The sequence below is a fragment of the Rhamphochromis longiceps genome, linkage group LG18, assembly GCF_057381845.1.
Source record: "Rhamphochromis longiceps isolate RC_006_pf linkage group LG18, R_longiceps_female_GT1.1, whole genome shotgun sequence".
NCBI classification, from domain to species: Eukaryota; Metazoa; Chordata; class Actinopteri; order Cichliformes; family Cichlidae; genus Rhamphochromis; species Rhamphochromis longiceps.
In genome coordinates, this window is record NC_140574.1 from 17,398,398 (window position 1) to 17,416,414 (window position 18,017).

The following is an 18,017-nucleotide window of genomic DNA, read 5'->3' on the forward strand; positions in this document are numbered from 1 at the left end:
TTGCTGCTCCCCGTGTTGCGGCGGTTTTATGAATTAAATCAAATTCCTGGTATGGTTTCCCCTGTCACCGGATATAAACTTCCTTTAACATTGTGGAAAACCCTGTAGAGAAGAGTGTGGAGTCAGTTTCCACCTCCCTCCATTCTCACCCAGTCAGAGGCTTTAGTCCTATAATTATACACGTTCACGCTATAGTCTTAATATTTTCTCATATCAGCACATTTTTTATGTCTCCAGTCACTGAGCTTCAGTTATATAAGAGGAGTCCTTAAGGGTTATTTACTATTCCATGTGGTGCTTGATTTGCATTATGTGAGTGCGCACTGGAAAGTAGGTCAGTATATCAGTAATATTAAATATCAGCGCAATTGTTTGACAGTTTTGGCTTGTTTGCATTCATTATTGCAAGCTGTTTTTCTTTTTTTAATCAATCAGATTATTTTAGGGTTAAATTAGTACATTAGTGCTGCGCCTAACAATTATTCTCAGCATCCTTTAATTTAATATAATTTTCTTACTACATTATTGTTTCTTTAAATGTTTCATGTGTGTTGTTTTGCTGAATCTCGTGTATAAAAAAAGCACAATTAAGTGATTATAAAACACCTGCTGTTAATGCTCTGCCAGGTGACTCATTGCTTTAGATTATTATTATTTTTTATTTATTTCTTGTCATATTGTGATTTACACCGAGTTGCCATTTTTTGTATTTTTACCTAAAACGGATGTAGCTAAAAGCACGTTTCTGTTATAACCCCCCTCCACCCACTTCATAAAGGCTGTAATGCAGAAAAGGGGTTTAGTGAGTGTGTAATAGTATCAGAAAAAATATATATGTACGTTTATTGGACTTTGTTTCCAGAAATTTCAGAAAACAGCAATTGTGTAGGTGTTTGTTGGAATAGGAGTAGGAAGACTTCACAATATCTGCAAATGAAATGGCAATTTTATTCACACAGTACACTTCAATATGTTACGCTTAACATAAAAGATAAGAAAATAAAAACCTGAATGGCTCTACTGTGCCTTAAGGTAATAAAAAACAGCAAAAAAGACTTTATAAAGAAATAAAGAATAAATAAAGAAATACAAGTTACCATACATACTACACACACACACACACACACACACACACACACACACACACACACACACACACACACACACACACACACAATAGTTATTAAGTGCAAGCCTTTGAGAATAAAAAAGGTTTTTAATGTAGACACAGTTGAGTTCAAAGGTCACTTTTAAAACTGTAAACAGTAACCAAAAGGAGCAAAAATACTTCTTGTTTAACTTGGTTCACACAAATGCAGACTTTTACTTTGGTGTTTTACATAATAACTAAGAATATATATATATATATATATATATATATATATATATATATATATATATATATATATATATATATATATATATATATATCCCAGCTCAGTTATTACATTGAATAAGGCGCTTTAGAGAATTTGCTTCTGGAGTGAATCACAGAAAGTTGATATTTTTTCTGTCCTGGCAATGACACCGATAATTATTTCATTTTTTATTTTGCATTTTTAACACGAGCATTAAAGAAAAGAAAAAGAACCAGTTTTCAAACACGAGTAGTGAAAACACCACCAGCTTTTTGTGACTGTGACATATGGATTTCCTGATTTTAAACTGATTTGTGATTAAAAATCTGCCTATCATGAGCACACAAACAAACAAAAACTCCAAGATGATCTCAAAAAATCAATGTGTATCCGTGAATGTCACTGACTTCTACGACCCTGATCTAATAGAGACCTCACAGACGTCCCACAGCGGGGAAACACACCATGTGCTGAACAAACACACATTATGCAAAACAGACTGAATTTTTGACCAAAAAAAGCCCTTTAAATGCACTTTAAATTGGACAAACATGGATCGCGATGAGGCCGCAAGGATAGATACATCACAGTATGTGTAGTGAGCCATGAAGATCTCGTTGTGGCAAAGCAGGAACTGCATTAAATTGTTCCCAGTTGAGAGAATCCATATAACTTTAAATAGCTTCTAAAATCTGTATGAAAATGCAGCGAGCATGAAGTGTAAACCAAGATGTCAGGAGAGACATAACAGCCTGTTTGAGTGATGTACAGTGTCATGTCCTTGTGTTAAAAATAAGATCCGGCTCTGTGAGGAACATTAATGTAGCAGCTCTGTGGGTGAAACACAGCGAGGGAGGGACTGCACCACTGGCAGATTAGAGGAAACTTTAATCAATGTTAAATGAGGTTTAATCCAAAGTTAACTTTTTATTCAGTAATAATTAAACTAAATAATGAACTAATGCGACTGTGCCAGATGACAAAGTAGACATATAATCAATAATCATGATTCCTTTCATTTAAAAAAAAGTCAAAACACTTTCCCTTTTATAGTCTTTCCTTTGATTTAAACGCAAAAATGATTCCTTTCTTTTTGACAGTCCAGCTGAGAAAACCCGAGTGAGATGAAGAGAATACCTTTGCCCTGACTTTTACTTGTCAGGCTACACCCCTGCTCTCTGATCAGTAGTCTAGCGAGACAGGATGTGCTAGTAGAGGCTAGGAAAAAAAATATTGAGAACTCTGCTCTTTTATTTTACTCTAAATATTCTCTCTCTTAAAAAGGTGCCAAAACGGATCGGCATCAAAGACCAGACAGAAGCATACGTTTGATCAATAGCAACATACTATTATTAACATTTTTTAATAATATATATATAAAAATTGATATAGAAATGCTTATATCTGAATCTATATTATCTTTGCTTGGCCAAACAAGTAGTGATGCAGTAATTTGCAGTAAAGGAACATGTTAGATGTATTTAAATATCTAAATGTGCCTACATGTGCCATCTCACTTAATAAAAAAACATATCAGTGCCAGAGAATTTTTTTAAAGCTTTTTTTACTGTAACATCTACTACTGGGGTGTCAACTATAAGGTTCAGGGGCCAGAATCAGCCTGGGAAAGATTCAAATCTGGCCCACTGGAAAGCTTTGGAAAATGTGAGGACTGCATAGGTTTTGAGGTTTTACAGTTTTTCCTGTTGATAAAGACTCCACAGTATTCCCATTCATACTATGCCAAAGTAGTAATAAACAATGAAATGACAGAAAAAAGCCAGTTTTTCTAGTTTTACTTTAGTGGATCCACAGTTAAAATATTACATATAAATGCTGGGCACTAAGCTGCCCTCCATTTATAATAGCAAGGCTACCAGAACTTTTTCTGTCTCTTTACACATTTATCATGTAAAAACACCGAGACATACTGTTAAAATTGCAGCTTCTTTTTCTTATATTAAAATATCTCACGGATTAAATGTTCACTTAAATGCCGTTTAAAACGGAGCATGTCTTTATATTTCAGCCCCATCTGAGTCTTGCCGTGTCAGTAACTTGTGTGGCTTTTAGTGGTTTGACCTACCAGTGGCGAGTAGAAATAAACTCTTGATAACACCTTAAGCCGGGCCTATATCCGAAATGACAACCCTCAGATAGTTTGCAAAATAGCGTGCCTCTCCCCTCGGTCTGTTCTGGCCCAGACCCCAAAGCTGAGATCACTTCGGGCCACATGTAGGATTTCTTCTCCTTTCTCGTTGTTTAAACAAGTTGTTGTCAGAGGTGGAAATTAATGCTGGATTATTTCGATTTGATGGCAACACATGAATGAAGTTTTGCAAAGCTGGAGGCTGATTGCGCCGTCACTCCTCGCCTGCATGTTGTTCATTAATGTCACAGATGTTGTGTGTTAGCGGTTAACATCCTACTAAAACCTAATGCAGTCTGAATGGAGCTACAGTGTGTAAAAATTTAACATCGAGTCAGTGCGCAACCTCCCCCCCCCTGCGAAAAGGTGTGAACATCAACATATCACCCAGTGGAAACGTGCTGAAAGTGAATGAATCTGTTGTGAATGCGCTGCTCGTGTGTAGTAAGGTTAGGTTGAAGGGTGGAGGGGTGGGGGGTGATATTGCCAGGCCAATCGCGTTTTCCCTCATAACAAATGCAGCTTTAATGCTGTACGAGGTGTGTGGGTGTGTTTGTGTGTGGATAAAGAGCGAACGGGTTGGGGGCGGAGTGCTAGCATTATGCGTGGAGGAGGTGAGAAGTGAGGCCTTCAGTAAATTTATGAAGAGACTGATTGAAAGGAGAAACCGCTCTTTTTCGTGTCAGTGTCAAGCTGCTCTCTGCTCCTCTCCAGTGACCCTACTGCTCAACCAACTGCTCTGAGGTCAGCCTATTCATTTTGGTGCCAAGCAGGAACAGCTACGGCGCTCAGTAGTAGCCTGTAGCCAGATATCAGTGAATAAAACTGACACCTCGGTCATTGTCTCCCTCTGTTTTTCTTTGATCTCTTCAAATACGTGTGGTATGATGTAGCTTTTACAGATCCGGGGTCAACTGGGGGAATCGGGGAGCGTCACAGCAGTGATGATAAAGCCAGTGCTGAAGCGATGGCTCATTAAAGCCGTTTTCTTGGCAGAAAATGAATCTCCCAACAATTTTGATAATGTATTAGTTGTTTAAATCGGTTATCAAGCAGAATGCTGAACATGCACTGCCGTAGCTTCTCAAACATGAAGATTAATTAAGAAGAAAGAAGCAAGAGAAGCGCTCGCTGTCTCAAATGAATCTTTCAAAGCCACATTTTTCTAAAGAATTACAGTGTGGAAACACACAGTCCCCCGAAGACCCAAACAAACAATGCAATATACATGCAGACTGGAGCAAAACATCATTTTCTGTTACTCCTGTTACTCGCAGCCTTTTTTTCTTTTGATACTCCAAACAAATTCATCAAAACCCAGTGAAATTGTTCGATTGAGATATTGTTTGTTCGCTTTAGAAACACAGAACTAATCTTAAATCTACTCAGGACACTTGGAAGTCCTCACTCTTCTGTGTGTACAGCTTCACATCACATCACTCACTTTTTTTTTTTTTTGCTTGTTTCAATATCGTCACCGTTAGACTCAACTGGAAGCTTTTTTTTTTATCGGTGACATTTCATAAGCTGTGGTAAAAATAATTGTTAGGTGTTAATTTGATCGTTGACAGACAAAGCAGACCGGGGATGGTAATTATTTTAGGCAGCTGTCATTATTTGTTGACAGGTGATTTCAACTACCGGCGTCAACAGAAGATTCCACTTTTTACCCTTTATCCAAGTGTCTGCTCCCCCGCACGGCTCTTTTTGAAAGCTACACACCATCCTCTCTTCATTTTGCTTGACACTAACCTGGCTGTTCAGCCCGGGTCTTCTTTGTTCTCTTCACTTTGCTAAGCTTCTTTGCTCACCCCTCTCTGTTTCACCGTGTCCATTTGCCCGCCGGCACTCTATCTTATCTACTGGCTCAATCTTTTGGCCAAGAGCCGCTGAACACACCAACTGTTGTGCTCTCTCAATAAAATAGTGAAGCTTTGCACCTTTCAGGTTTTCTTTTTGTGTGTTTGTGTATATGTGTGTGTTTGCACTTTTTGAGCTGCACCGACGACCATTTCTACTTAAAAGCATGCTATCCACAAAGGTCTCTTTTTAATCTGGAGCCATTTATCCCAAAAAGAAAACAAGACAGAAAGTGGAGCTGCCTTCAATTGCAGCTTTGCATATTTACATGTTACAGGAACGTTTTTGACCACGTCATCTGCAAACCATCTTTAAAAAAAAATTACCTGTTGACATATGAATTATTTATGGGCACTGAGCCTGTTGTAATTATGAGGGAATAAGTAGCACGTGCAGCCTAATGGGAACTCATGCAAAGACATATTTTCACAAAAAATTAGCGTGTGAAAACACACTCATTTGCCAAAACATTCAAGCAAACTTCCCAACATCCGTGCGTCACGAAGCAAAGCAACCTACCGCTCTATCATTTCCTTTTCTCCGCTTTTAGAGATAAAAAAATAACTCAAAAAATTTGCTGTTACGTCTGGGCGAATCGTCAAAAATCGTATCTGTTTAGCCAAAACAAGATTTCGAAAACCCGCAAACGTCAACATTTGAGCCACATCTGGAACCAGCGCTTTAACGATTAAGAGATCATCTGAATATTTTGCTACTATTTATTGCTGCGGCTCCATGTTTACTAATATACGTAAGCATATTTAAGTACTTAAACTGCTCTTACGCTTTTCTACGTCCGACTCCCCGAACAGCATTCACCGAAAACACCTAAAAGAACAAACATTTGTAAAGCTGAAAACTGTAAGTTCTTGTTGTGCTTACAGAACGGCAGCTTAAGACAAAAAAAGGAAGATTCGGCTCTATTTGAGATATGTGTCTTTAATTGTTTCCTTGTGTGAGGCTGTAAACCCCCCTGTTTACTGCCTGTTAATCCTAACAGTGCTTTATCTTATCAGCAGTGTTGATAAAGCACACTCTGCAGACTGCGCCCGGTGTCACCGCGTCTCTATTTCTGGCAGTTGACGGCAACTTCCCTACATCACTGGTGGAGCCAAGGAAATGACATCATGTCGCTGCAGGGGTTGAAAGCGCAGCCCTGACAGGACTGTCATGACAAAAGAGTTCCTTGGGAACATCAGGGCGCACCGAGGACAGAAAAAAAAACGAGTGTCTGGAGGCTCTGTTTTCTTAGTTCCTGTAGTTCGCATCTTCCACTTCTAGCTCATCAACAATTTTCTGATGTTTCAAATTCTCCTCTCACATGTGTGTCTTTTTCTTTTTTTTTCCTTTCTCTTTTTTGTCCTGAATGTAGGGCAAAGGGGCGGGCCAGAAAGTTCTTCAAATTAGTAGTTATTCAAAGAGTGGAAGACGGATCATTGTGTTGGGAAGATCCAGCTCTACAGGGCCGCGGCTCTATTTCACTTGTAGGTTTTGAGCTTACACTTGGAGTTGCGCATTAGTTTTGTTCCGCTCGTACTTGATATGTATGTATGCGCTCTTTATCTCTCTTCTCGGCGTTGACAATTGAAAATAAATTAACATTCCTGGGCTTTATTTTTGTCTTCGCTAAGCCTGTGGAGAAAACTTGGAGGCAAACCCAGGAGGTCAGGCCATACTCACAGCCTGTCAATCCTCCTCGGTGACCCCACCGCCCCTTTCTTTCTCCCCCTTCCATTCTTCTCCTCCTCTCCTCTTCCCTCTCCCATCTATTTAGTCCCTCCCGGCTTAGAAACTCCCAAACTCCCCCTCTTCTCCCACTCTCTTTCACTGGACGCCTCTCCAGCTTGAGTGAAGCAGATACAAGCTTTGTCAAAGGAGCCTCACATTCATTCAGCTGGCTGTTACACACAGCCTAGTATTTCATGTGAAGACATGTGGGCTGTCTCCTTCCATCCATTTATTTTAATTATGTTTTAATTGCTCGCCATCCTTTTTTCAATGCTTGCTTATTATTTCTATCAGGCTGATGTGAAAAATTTGCTGTGGACTGTGATTTTCTCCATTATCCTAACTGATGATAGATTTCTCTCCCTGGGTCTCCACACTGTGTGTGTGTAAGAGACAAAAGAAAAACAGATGTCGTGAATGTTTGCATAGCATTTTTCATTTCATTGGTGAAGTTTTTTGTCTAGTTTCCAGAAAGATATACTGTTAATAGAGGACGGGGAGGGAGAGAGGGGGGAAAAAACCTCAGGGAATAGATTTCCTTGTATTTTTGTAGGAAGAGGAGCTTAAAAACGCAGATGAAAATGAATAACTTTTGTGTCATTTGTCTCCTGGTGTATATTATAGATTTGAGCTCATTAGATGTAGTGTAGGTGGTGACAGTTAGTCATAACTGTGTTCCCTTTTTTTTTAACATATCGGCCTCTGTGGAGCATGATTATCATTATGCAGAAATCACTGGCCGAGTAACAAGTAACCTCAATTCCCCGGCTTCAAGGTGGGGGGTGGGTGTACATAATTCCTCGGCACGATCTCCGAGGGGTTAACGATGCCTCACTTACCTCTTAAAATCATTTTCTGCTCGAGATCATCTTAGCCCCCCACCCTTCCCCTTAGACAAACGTCAACCCCCTCTTCCCCGCTGCATCCCCTGATGTGAAATTATGATACGTCTGTCAGCGCTTGTGTAAAGCATCTCAGTGTTAATCGCCTAATCCCTTTATCTCAAGTCCGGACCGATTCAGTGCAGAAATCCCACCAAACAAAACTGTGTTTTTAGGAAGATGAGCATGGCTGTGTCCTGCACCAGCTTAAGGGAGAAAGGAGACATGTTACTCAGCAGGGCGACGGCTGATCGGGAGAAAGAACCCCAGGGTGGTGAGGGCGAGCGTTCAGCCGCGAGGCCTGGCAGGCTCTCGCCCCCTGGTGTCTGGAGGGGCCGAGTGGCTCAGCAGGCCCAGCGGGCCATAGGGGCAGGGGGGTGCCCCTCCTTTCCACCCCCCAACAGTTTGCAATCTCCTCCTGTCAGCCACCATTATGGTTACTCCGTGGCCCCCAGGACTCATATTTGTGGATGATAAATTGCTGTGGAAGACGTCACATGCTCTGCCCGGTATTGGAGCTGGTGGAAGATCCGAGATTATGAGAAGCCTGAGTAGACGTGGTGTGAGCTCTCCCATGGAGGAGAGCGAGTCCCCTCCACTGTGGCCCTTACCTGATCTGGTTTGGCGCCATTGGCAGGTAAACAACTGGAAGACAAATAAAACCACAATCCCACGAAGCCACCCAACTTTAACTGATAAATTATAAGCTAGCCGAGTGAGTGTGTGTGCGAGTTTCCTTGGTGCACACTCTGCAGCACAACTGCTCGGCCAGGATGACCTCAAATTAAAATAAATACGATCCGGCTCCAACAGGCTAGGTGGAGGCTTTTTTTGTTAAACTGTTATCCCTCCACCAGGCTTTGGACACGTATAGAACGAATCTAATAGTGGCTTAAATTATTGCTCAGTATGCTAATGTGGAAGCTTTCCATGTTTTGTGGGTTTTTGTGTTGCCAAAAATATCCAGGCGCATTAGTGAGGCCCAGAGAGCGATCAGAGCTGACTGCTCTGCTGCTCAAATTTAGGTTCATTATAAAATAATCAGGGCGGTTGACGGGTGGCTCTGAAGGAGCGGCGTTGAGAAGCAGGAAGCATTCGCTCTCCTTTGCATAGCGACGGCTGCAAAGTTTGTGTGGATATGTGTGCATGTCGTGGGGAGATGCTTAGATGGCAACCGCCAAGAAATAAACAAGATCTTCCTGCATGCTTGTGTAGGTGTGTGGAAGTTCCTGTGTGTGCGTATCCACGTCCTTTGCTGTACATTTGTGCATGAATGAGTCCATATGAGTTTTTGTGTGTGTATGTGCGTAATTTCACATATGACACAACTCACCCATCCTCGGTGTTTGACTTTGATAAGCAGCTTATCTGTCTGCCGTGTTAGTCTGTCTCAGGCTCTAACCTTTCGCTGCTTTTGCAGATAAAGGCCTGTTTTTGCCACCCCTCGATAAGGAAGGAGACAAAAGTAGCTCTCAAAGCAGCTGTGTCTCTAACGGCGTCCTTTGCGAGCGTGTTGCCGGAGTGACAAGGTTTCTCCCGCGGGGATCCTGGGAGTAAATGGGGAAGGTGGAACGGGGACGAGTGGGAGAATGAGGCAGTGTAAACATTTAGTCGTAACATGCCGCCGCGTGCTAAATAAGCGCAGAGCATCAGGCGCGCTACACGCTTTCATGCCGCTGCTCTCGAAATCGTTTTGAGAATAACGTTTGAATATTTCTGTGAAACTTGAAATCAGAGAAATGCTCTGTTTGCTCAATCAAACAGCAGTCAGGATCTTCTCTTTTTTTCCTCCTGTGGTGTTTAGATATTTGCTTGACTGCGTTTAACAAGCAACTCACACATGAACTGGTGTAGGATGCAGATTGTAGAAATTACGCCAATTAAACCAGCGAAGCGCTAATGATCTCATAGATCTCACCAACTTCCTCCATTTTTATGCAATCTTCCTCTCTTTTTTCTCCCCTTTTTTTCCAGATGGAAAAAAATGACTGGTGAGGCTTCTCCAAGAACTACTGATCGTTGACGTCGCTTCAGCCTTCAGCTCTCCCTCCGCAACTCGCCGAACCAGCACTATTAGCCATCAGGCTCCTGGATCGTTTGCATACAGCAACACAATGGCTTCTGCACTGCGGAGGTGTCCGGTGTTTCACTGCCTCCTGCTCCTTCTCTTTTGCTTTCACTGTTCACAAGGTGAGTTACCATGGAGTTGCACGGCAGAAAGTAGCGTTAATGTGCTGCTAGTCAACCTTTCAAGAAGCCACTTATTATTCAGCTTATGAATGTGTTGAATTTATTAGCACACATTGTTGTCGCCACACTAGAGAAGTGGAGAGCTGTTATGTAGCAAGGTTGCTGAGTTCTTCTTCAGTGGTTTTACCCTTGAAGTTTGAAAAAGGTGTTTCAAACACCTCGTATGGAACTCATTGAATATTCTTGGCAGCGCACGGACACTTTGACTGACACATTTCTTCACTTCCACAGTAACTCAAATGGTGTGTCCTTCCCCCAAAGCCTCATAACGACACCTTTTCTGCCGGATGAGCTGTGTAACAGATTATTTGAGTGTACTTTGAGGCACTGCAGCCGCAGAGGATTGATGCATTTTTTATTTGCACCTTAATCAGATTGTTCTGAGCAGCCTGTGTACTTGGAACCATCAAAAGCGGGGCACTTGATTCTGTGCCAGAGCGAGGAATTGGGAAGGAATGTGTCAGTGTTTTTAATTGTCTGCAGTGACATTTTTTTTGGTTACTTCCCTCACTTTTGATTAGTACATTTGGCTGTAATTACAAGTATTGTCACAAAACACTCCCATCAGTTCCATGCCCATCAAAACCACTGATGTTGGTATGTCTGCTTAATGATGATCATTATATTTTTCCCCCGTTTCAGTCCCATTGTAACGGGAGACAAAGTAAGCCAAAATCGCATGCTCGTGTGCCAAGCATTGATTACACATAGATGCTGAAGCACATTATTTTGGGGCTTCCTTTTGAATTTGGATCTTTCATTTTTCTCCCTCTCTCTCTTGCTGTTTTGTTCTGTGATAGATACACCCTACACTTTTATGTTATTCCTGGTTGTAGCGTACAGTTTTTTATTTTATATTAACAAAGGTAGCAGTGCAGTCTAGTATAGAGCAGGCTACCTCTTCAGTCTTTTTTTTTTCTTTGTAGATTAGCAATTTTAGATAATATGGAAGAGAGTCTTACTGAGGTACTTGAAGAATAGCCCTCTGATTTGGCCTGGCTTAGAAACTGAGCTGAATAGTCCTGTTGAATTTCTTAAAGAGGAATACTGCTTTGGTATGCAGAAAGTGCGGGTTTTGGGTTTCAGTTGATGTGAGGGCTCTCAGGCCTAAGAATGCATATTTGCCCATCCGTCAATAAAGGAATGTGTGTGTGTGTGTGCGTGCGTGTGTGTGTAGGTTCATCTGAAAACAATATCTGATTCTATCCACATGCCAGTCACCTTCAGCCAATGCAGCCCGGAGGGTTTTGCATCCCAGGGCTTATGATCTGCGTTTCCCTGAGAGTTCCTGCAAGCAAAACTCCACTTGATAATTACCTCCTGTCCTTCGCCAGGAGAGGCTATAATCAGGTTATGATTTTCACCCAAAACATTCCCCTTGCTTTGAAATGCTCGATGACATACCTGAAAAGAGGGTGATTTTTTTCACTCTACTGGTATTGACTTTCTCAGCCAGCGGGGAAGAAAAAACACCAGTTGAGCTCGGTTTCGGGCAGACTCGTGCAGAATCAAATGGAATTGACAGCATTATTTTTTTAAAGTGGCATTCACTTAGAGTTATATACAGCATATTTCTTTATTATAGTAATGTATAAAATGACAGTGTGTGTGTGTATGGGGGGGGGGACTAGGGAGTTGTTTCCTGAATCTGCAGCTCTGCACAGCTTTATCAAGTTTTATTGCATGTTTCAGCTTATTGTTTAGCTGCCTGTAATTTAACCCTGTAAAAAGCCTATGAACTATGAAATAATTACCAGGAAATGCTATTTTTTTTGTTTATTGAACCTGCTGACATATCAGTTTGCATTTATGAGTTTTCATTTGCATCATTTTTGCTGCACCTGCCTTTTTGTGCTATTTATGGCTCGCATTTTGTTCATCTTAAACAAAAACATATGAGGGCATTAGGGTTAAAAAAACACAGATGATGGTGATCGGGGTTATAGGGTTAAATGTTAACTGCTCTAATAAAAGAGGCCAAAAAGAATGCTGCTAAAAAGCAATAGGAACCACTGATTCACCACCCAGACAGCAAACACAGAGTTACCAGAACCAAAAAACTAAAACAAGGCTAAATATTGGCTCTTACCACCCATAGACGATGAGGTGAAGAGGCAGACGTGAAGGCAGCAATGCTGGCTTTTATCCACACGTCACTTCCTGTGAATCTCTTATGTGTTTGTGTGTTTAGGTGAAGGCAGTTGTTTACTCCAACACTAATAAGAAAAACTTCTCTAAGCTGTGACCGAACTAGTGTCAATGTTTCAAACGCCACACTTTGCCTAATTCGCCCTGCATTTCTTCCACGATTATAAAACAGATCTATAAAATGACGCGTCTGCTGGAGTAAACTGGGGCATGCAGGTATCACGTTCGTTTCAGATGTTTCAAACCGCCTAGATTGCAGATATGAAAGAAGACGCCCGGATTCAAAGTGAGCAGCCACGAAGGTGGGGCGAGTGCACAGGTACACGCCTGCTGTGCCTGAATGAGAGCAGTTATCTAAGTCTTTAAAGTAAAGAGAGACAGATGTAAGGAGGGATTATGTCATGTAGTCAGTGTCAACACTTTCCGTTGGCTGTTGTGTTTGAATACCAAAGGAGAGCAGACAGCGCAGCCTTCGTATCAAAATATTGCACAAAAGAGGAATGTAAAAAGATTAAGTAGTTTATGTTTGATAGCTGTGCCGTATCTGCAGAGACGGAGGATCAGAGCAAAGAGGCAGTGTTTGTTTAGGTCCTAGAAATTGTTCCAGCATGACGAATGTGTGAACGAGAGGCATTAATATGCAGCGTGTTGAATAATCAAGTCGGCGGACTCGAGAGTCGTTTGTAAGGAAACTGCTAAATGGTGCACTGGAGTCGCCCTCCCTGCCCTAAAACAAAAAAGTTTTTTGCAACGTTATGCTTTTTGGTTTTCAGCCCCCGCTGCTCAGGATCACTCGCTGTTTGCTTCTCACTAAGAGAGGTTTTTTTTTTTTTTTTTTTAAACTGTAAAATATTACTTAGTCGAACACACCAGCATGCCTGCGTTTCTCCCCCGAAAAGGTTGTAAAGGTTAATGTTACGTCTCAGCTCAACATTTGTCTCAAGCAGCGCCATACATTGTGCTGATGGAAGACCCTCCTTCGTGCCACACTGGTATTTGCAGTCCTGGGGTTGACTGAAAGGGGGAAGCTATTGTGCTGCAACTCCTCTCTGGCCCGGGGCCATACACATCCAGTCTGTCATCCATTGATATGCTTGGCTTGCCATTTTATAATTCATATTGAATGCTGCGGGTCCATGGTAGGGCGATCATGAATTATCAGCTAAACCATGGGAGATTCACAGATGACTGGTCAATCTGTGTGGTGAGAACAAGCACAGAGGAAGGGAAAAAAAAATCTGATATATCAGGCTTGCATGGAAATTTTTGGCCAGCTGGAAGCATTTCAAAAAATAAGGCAGGGGTTCATCATTTGAATTGAATGGACTTTGCTTCGTATTGAGAGGCACGCTGACACAAATAAATCGTCCCATTTCTCAGTCGCTCCCTCTCATTTGCTAATACAATTCTTTCTGCATTTTTGCCACAAACTCTGGTGCACGCGGCGTTTCGCTTTTCCGCGCCGCGGACATATTTCTGCACGACACAGCATTACAATATACTGTTTTAATAATAACCGAGGACCTGGAAAGTTTTAAATCATAGGAGAACGCGAAATTGAAATGAGCCAGAGTCGCATGAATCTTCGGGATCAGGATTTCGCTCAGAGGAAATGAAATACAATATCGCCCTCGATGGGGTCATCCTAGATTTATTGCAACAGCGATTTCCTGAGTGCGTTTTTTTGAGAGCGAGAGCCTCCTTTCCTCCACTGTGTGTTTAGACGTGATTGTAAAAGTCAGGCCGACGAACAAACACGTACTTTATGGGGCCGAGAGCTGCGCTTTTATGACAGTTTAATTTCAAATGTTAAGCGGGCCTTAAATTTCAATAGCATCTCAGAGTTGTTCACTTCACACCCCTTACGGTAACAAGTTGTATAAACAGCGGACCAGATGCCCACATGACGTCGTCCTTTCTTAAGTACTGTCTTCACGTGTATTCTTTCTTCTTTCCTTTATCGTTTTCTTTCCTCCGGGCAGGCTAATTCAAATAATAGATGAGCCCGACGTACAACCACAAAGTACTTTTCCTCTGATTCTAAACTTTTGGATTTGCTCAGTGTAAGTCGCTGCTTCACAGGAGGGTTCAGCTGTCATAACAAAGTAATGCATTTAATCTTGAAAGGAAGCAGAAGGGTTTCAAATAAAATCAATTCTACACTATAGGAAAGCAGCCGAGTCCCCCCCCCTTTTCTTTCTTTCTTTGTATGTGAGAAGGTGTTTTGGATCTGAGACAAAATTATTTACGGAGACAACAAGAACCTGTCGGATTTTAGTGTTCCCAACACTTCTGAATAGCTGGAAGGCACGTCAGGACTAATTTATTTGAACAAAAAGCTAAACAAACATGCAAAAACAAAAGCAGCTATATAGCATTAAACACCAAAGGGAGACTGTGCAAAAGCAACAAAAGCAGGTTGCTGCTATGAATACCTGCAACTTTTTTTTTTTTTTACACTGCCACTCCAGGCGTTTTTTCCCCCCTGTTATCACAGCATACATTTTGGGCACTAATTTGTTAAGGACAGCTTGATGATGGCGACGCGCAGTGCATGTACAGAACAAGGCCATTTGAACAAAAACCTGGTTGTTGTTAGAGAGCGAGGGAGGCTACAATTATAATTACCCTGTGTGAAAATTGTTCAAAAATGATGCATTTGTCTCTACCTGTCTTTGTCGCTCCTTATCAGAACTGTCACAACAGCTCAGGTCTCACATTTTTGTTACTGCCGCTTTACACAGTAAATGGTGGTGTTAAAACTAATGTTGACAGTGGGGAAGGGATGGCAATCAATAAAAGAAATTACAAAGGATTCGGTAAAAACGAGCTTTTCGTGGCTCAGTTGTGCGTTTCGCTGCCTTTGCCGACTTTCAGAAGCGTCCTCTGAAGTCAGAGCGATATTTAAATATGACCTGGAAGTGGGTACGCTGCCACTGGTCTTATTTAATTAATTTTGCATCGCTAATGGTCATATATGATGTGAATCAATGTGTTTGATGTGTGTTGGGGTTTCTGTCTCTCGGCGCCTGCAGTCTTACTCTCACTACAGGCCATGAATGCTTCTCTGTTGCATTCACTGTATTAGTAATCTCCTCAGGCTGAGGGTCTGTGTCACCTGCAAACAAAAGGCCACCAGCCGATTTGCAGGTATAAACAGTCTAAGATAAGGAAGCCCTCTCCTGCCGTGCAGGAAATTGAATAAGTACACTGCAAAAAAAAGTCAGAGAAACAGCTAAGCACAAAGAACATTTTTGTTTGCCTTGCTCTATCAGTATTGACCTCCTCCTTGTAGTGTATATCCCTATTGAATGTGCAAGGCACAATGCCCTCATCGAAGATGAGGTGCAGGAAACTGTCTGTCATCAAGCCTTCCGCCACCCCCACCCCCCCACAGCAATCTGTGCATCTCTTATCAGTGCTCCTGTTTTCCACTCGCATTCAGCGGTATGCCGGTGGAAGGGAACGGGCAAGGTCATCACGCTCAAGTCAATCAAAGTGGTCAGTGTTGCAGTGATAGCAGGGGGCTATTGCTAAGGAATGTGTTCTTTTTTTTCATTGACTTTCCCGGTAAATCTGAAAGGCTTCAAAGGCCACAAAAGCTTTCTCTGTTGCCCAGTACAGTACGTATATATAGATCCACGACGCCCAGAAATCTTTTATCAGGAGTAATGGCTGCCAATAAAGAGGTTACTGCTCAAAGGCACTGAAGAAAATACTCAGAAAACATTTCTTTTTTGTGTCAAAGTAACAATTTTTCGATAGAACTCAATAAAGCAAAAAGACCTCAAGCCAGAGCATTATACAACCAAATACCCTAATAGATGCAGAGCCAGCACTTCACATGCCAGCAGATAAGCTAGTTTAAAAATTGCTAGCTTTGCCGCTTTCGTCCAGTGACCCTTGCAGATGGTGATCAATATTATGTCAAAACTGAAGTGAAAACAAGAAATACTAACAAGGAAGGCATTGTTGCCCATAAAATGCTAGCGTTCTGCTATTACATGCTTGGCGGGTTAAGAATTCTAATGTGGGAGACACACTCCCCTCGGTGGCACACATTTCTGAACAGAAACTTCAAAAGAGTTTAGGAGCGTGCTGATCCCAAATCAGTAGAAAACAAAAGAAGCTGCTTGTGTCTGGTAGCTTGAAATTCTTTGCTATTGCCTCATTTGATGTGCAGTATCCACATGATGAATGCTGTGGAGTGGCTGCTGAGGGTCAGTGATGCTTACACTAAACAACAACAACAGCATTAAAAAGAAAGTGGTCATTTGTCTTCAGTGTCACATTTTTTGGCATATAGGTAGTAGTATCGCCCGCTTCATTCTGGACCACCCCGCGAGTGGGAGTTCTCCCATGTTCAGAAATTTTCTGGTGCTGGTCTGTCAACGGTATTTATATTACCGCTTTTATTTTGCAAGCACACATGGGTGTGACCAACACATTTTTTGAATTATGATGACTTGATGTGCCAATCCAGCCCTCGTGCAAAATATCAAATAGAGTAGGAGCTCTAGCAAGATGAACACTGTTCAATGGATCTCAGGATGCATGCTGAAGACATTACTGATTTAAAAAGAAATCCCCCATTAATCTAACCCAGCACAGACTGAGCTTTAATTGCGTTAAAAACTGTATGTTAGTGTGCACTGACTCTGCACTAAATGAAAAACGCATGTCAAAATAAAAGATGCATGAAAGGGTTTTTCAAAAAAATATATTTTTCTCATGCACCAACAAAAGCCTCAAAAGAATATTGTGCTGGGATGAAACAGAGAAACACAATTTCATGCCAAAACGAGTACTAAAATTGCTCTGCACCACCTCATCTGCATAAACGCAGCCTGAGTTACCACTCCATCCACTTCGCCACAAGTGGGTTTTTTCAGATATACGAAAATACCAAAATGGACTTGTTACAAACAGAAGTGATAGAAGTGCGAATGTGTTAAAGACTACTGCAGGCTGGGAGTCCGCGTGAAGAGTAATTCCGCGTCTCTTATCAGAATTGTCGCTTCATTATCGTCTCAAGGCCCTGATCTCTGTCCCTTGTCATTCTTGTACTCTCTGACTCATTATTCGTGTCATCCGTGTTCCAGTTGCAGCCTTTTCTGACACCGTGTCAATGTGACGTCCAGAGTAAGCCTCCTGGGCTGTGCTCGGTACAGGCAGGGCTGAGTGAAGGAAGTAGGGGTTGATTAGGAGGGAGAAATGGGGAGATTCTGCCACAGCAAACAAAAACAGAGACACAAGCATGAGATGGAGACAATCCCACATCCTCCTTCATTTTCTCTTCCCCTGCTTCCCCCCCTCAATCCCCACCCTCAGGGGGGCACCTGACTTACTCCGAGACATTTTCTTGAGTGGAAAATCCAGCTGGGGTTTAAGTGCAGGGGTAAAATATGGGCTTTAAGGGGGAGTTAAGCATCACTCAGGGCAGATCAAACCTGTGAAACTATTCCCTCGCTGCACCAGGGAGACTTGCTTTAAGTCACCTCTCTTTCTTTGTGTTTCATCAACTCCCCTGAAGAGATGCAACAATATGTTAGATATTGAACAAGCAATGAACTAATTCTGTCAAAGTGGCACTCTCCCAGGAGCATATAGGATTTTTTTTCTATCTTCCGAGTCGAGCATCTT

The 18,017-nt window shown here is 41.9% G+C and overlaps 1 protein-coding gene across 6 annotated transcripts in view; it reads left to right on the forward strand.

Annotated features, from left to right (window-relative positions):
• Positions 1 to 18,017, forward strand: part of adgrl2b.1 (adhesion G protein-coupled receptor L2b, tandem duplicate 1) — a 91,187-nt gene that overhangs the window by 10,795 nt on the left and 62,375 nt on the right. For 5 of the 6 annotated variants that reach the window (XM_085389917.1, XM_085389912.1, XM_085389914.1 and 2 more), the window contains exon 2: positions 9,951 to 10,166. Coding sequence is in view for 5 of the 6 variants with exons in the window: in XM_085389912.1 (XP_085246038.1) it covers positions 10,091 to 10,166 (76 nt within the window). In the remaining variant the exon portion in view is untranslated. Of the gene's footprint in view, positions 1 to 6,502; positions 6,852 to 9,950; positions 10,167 to 18,017 lie in introns of those variants that run through there. The other variant, XM_085389913.1, reaches the window with a different exon arrangement.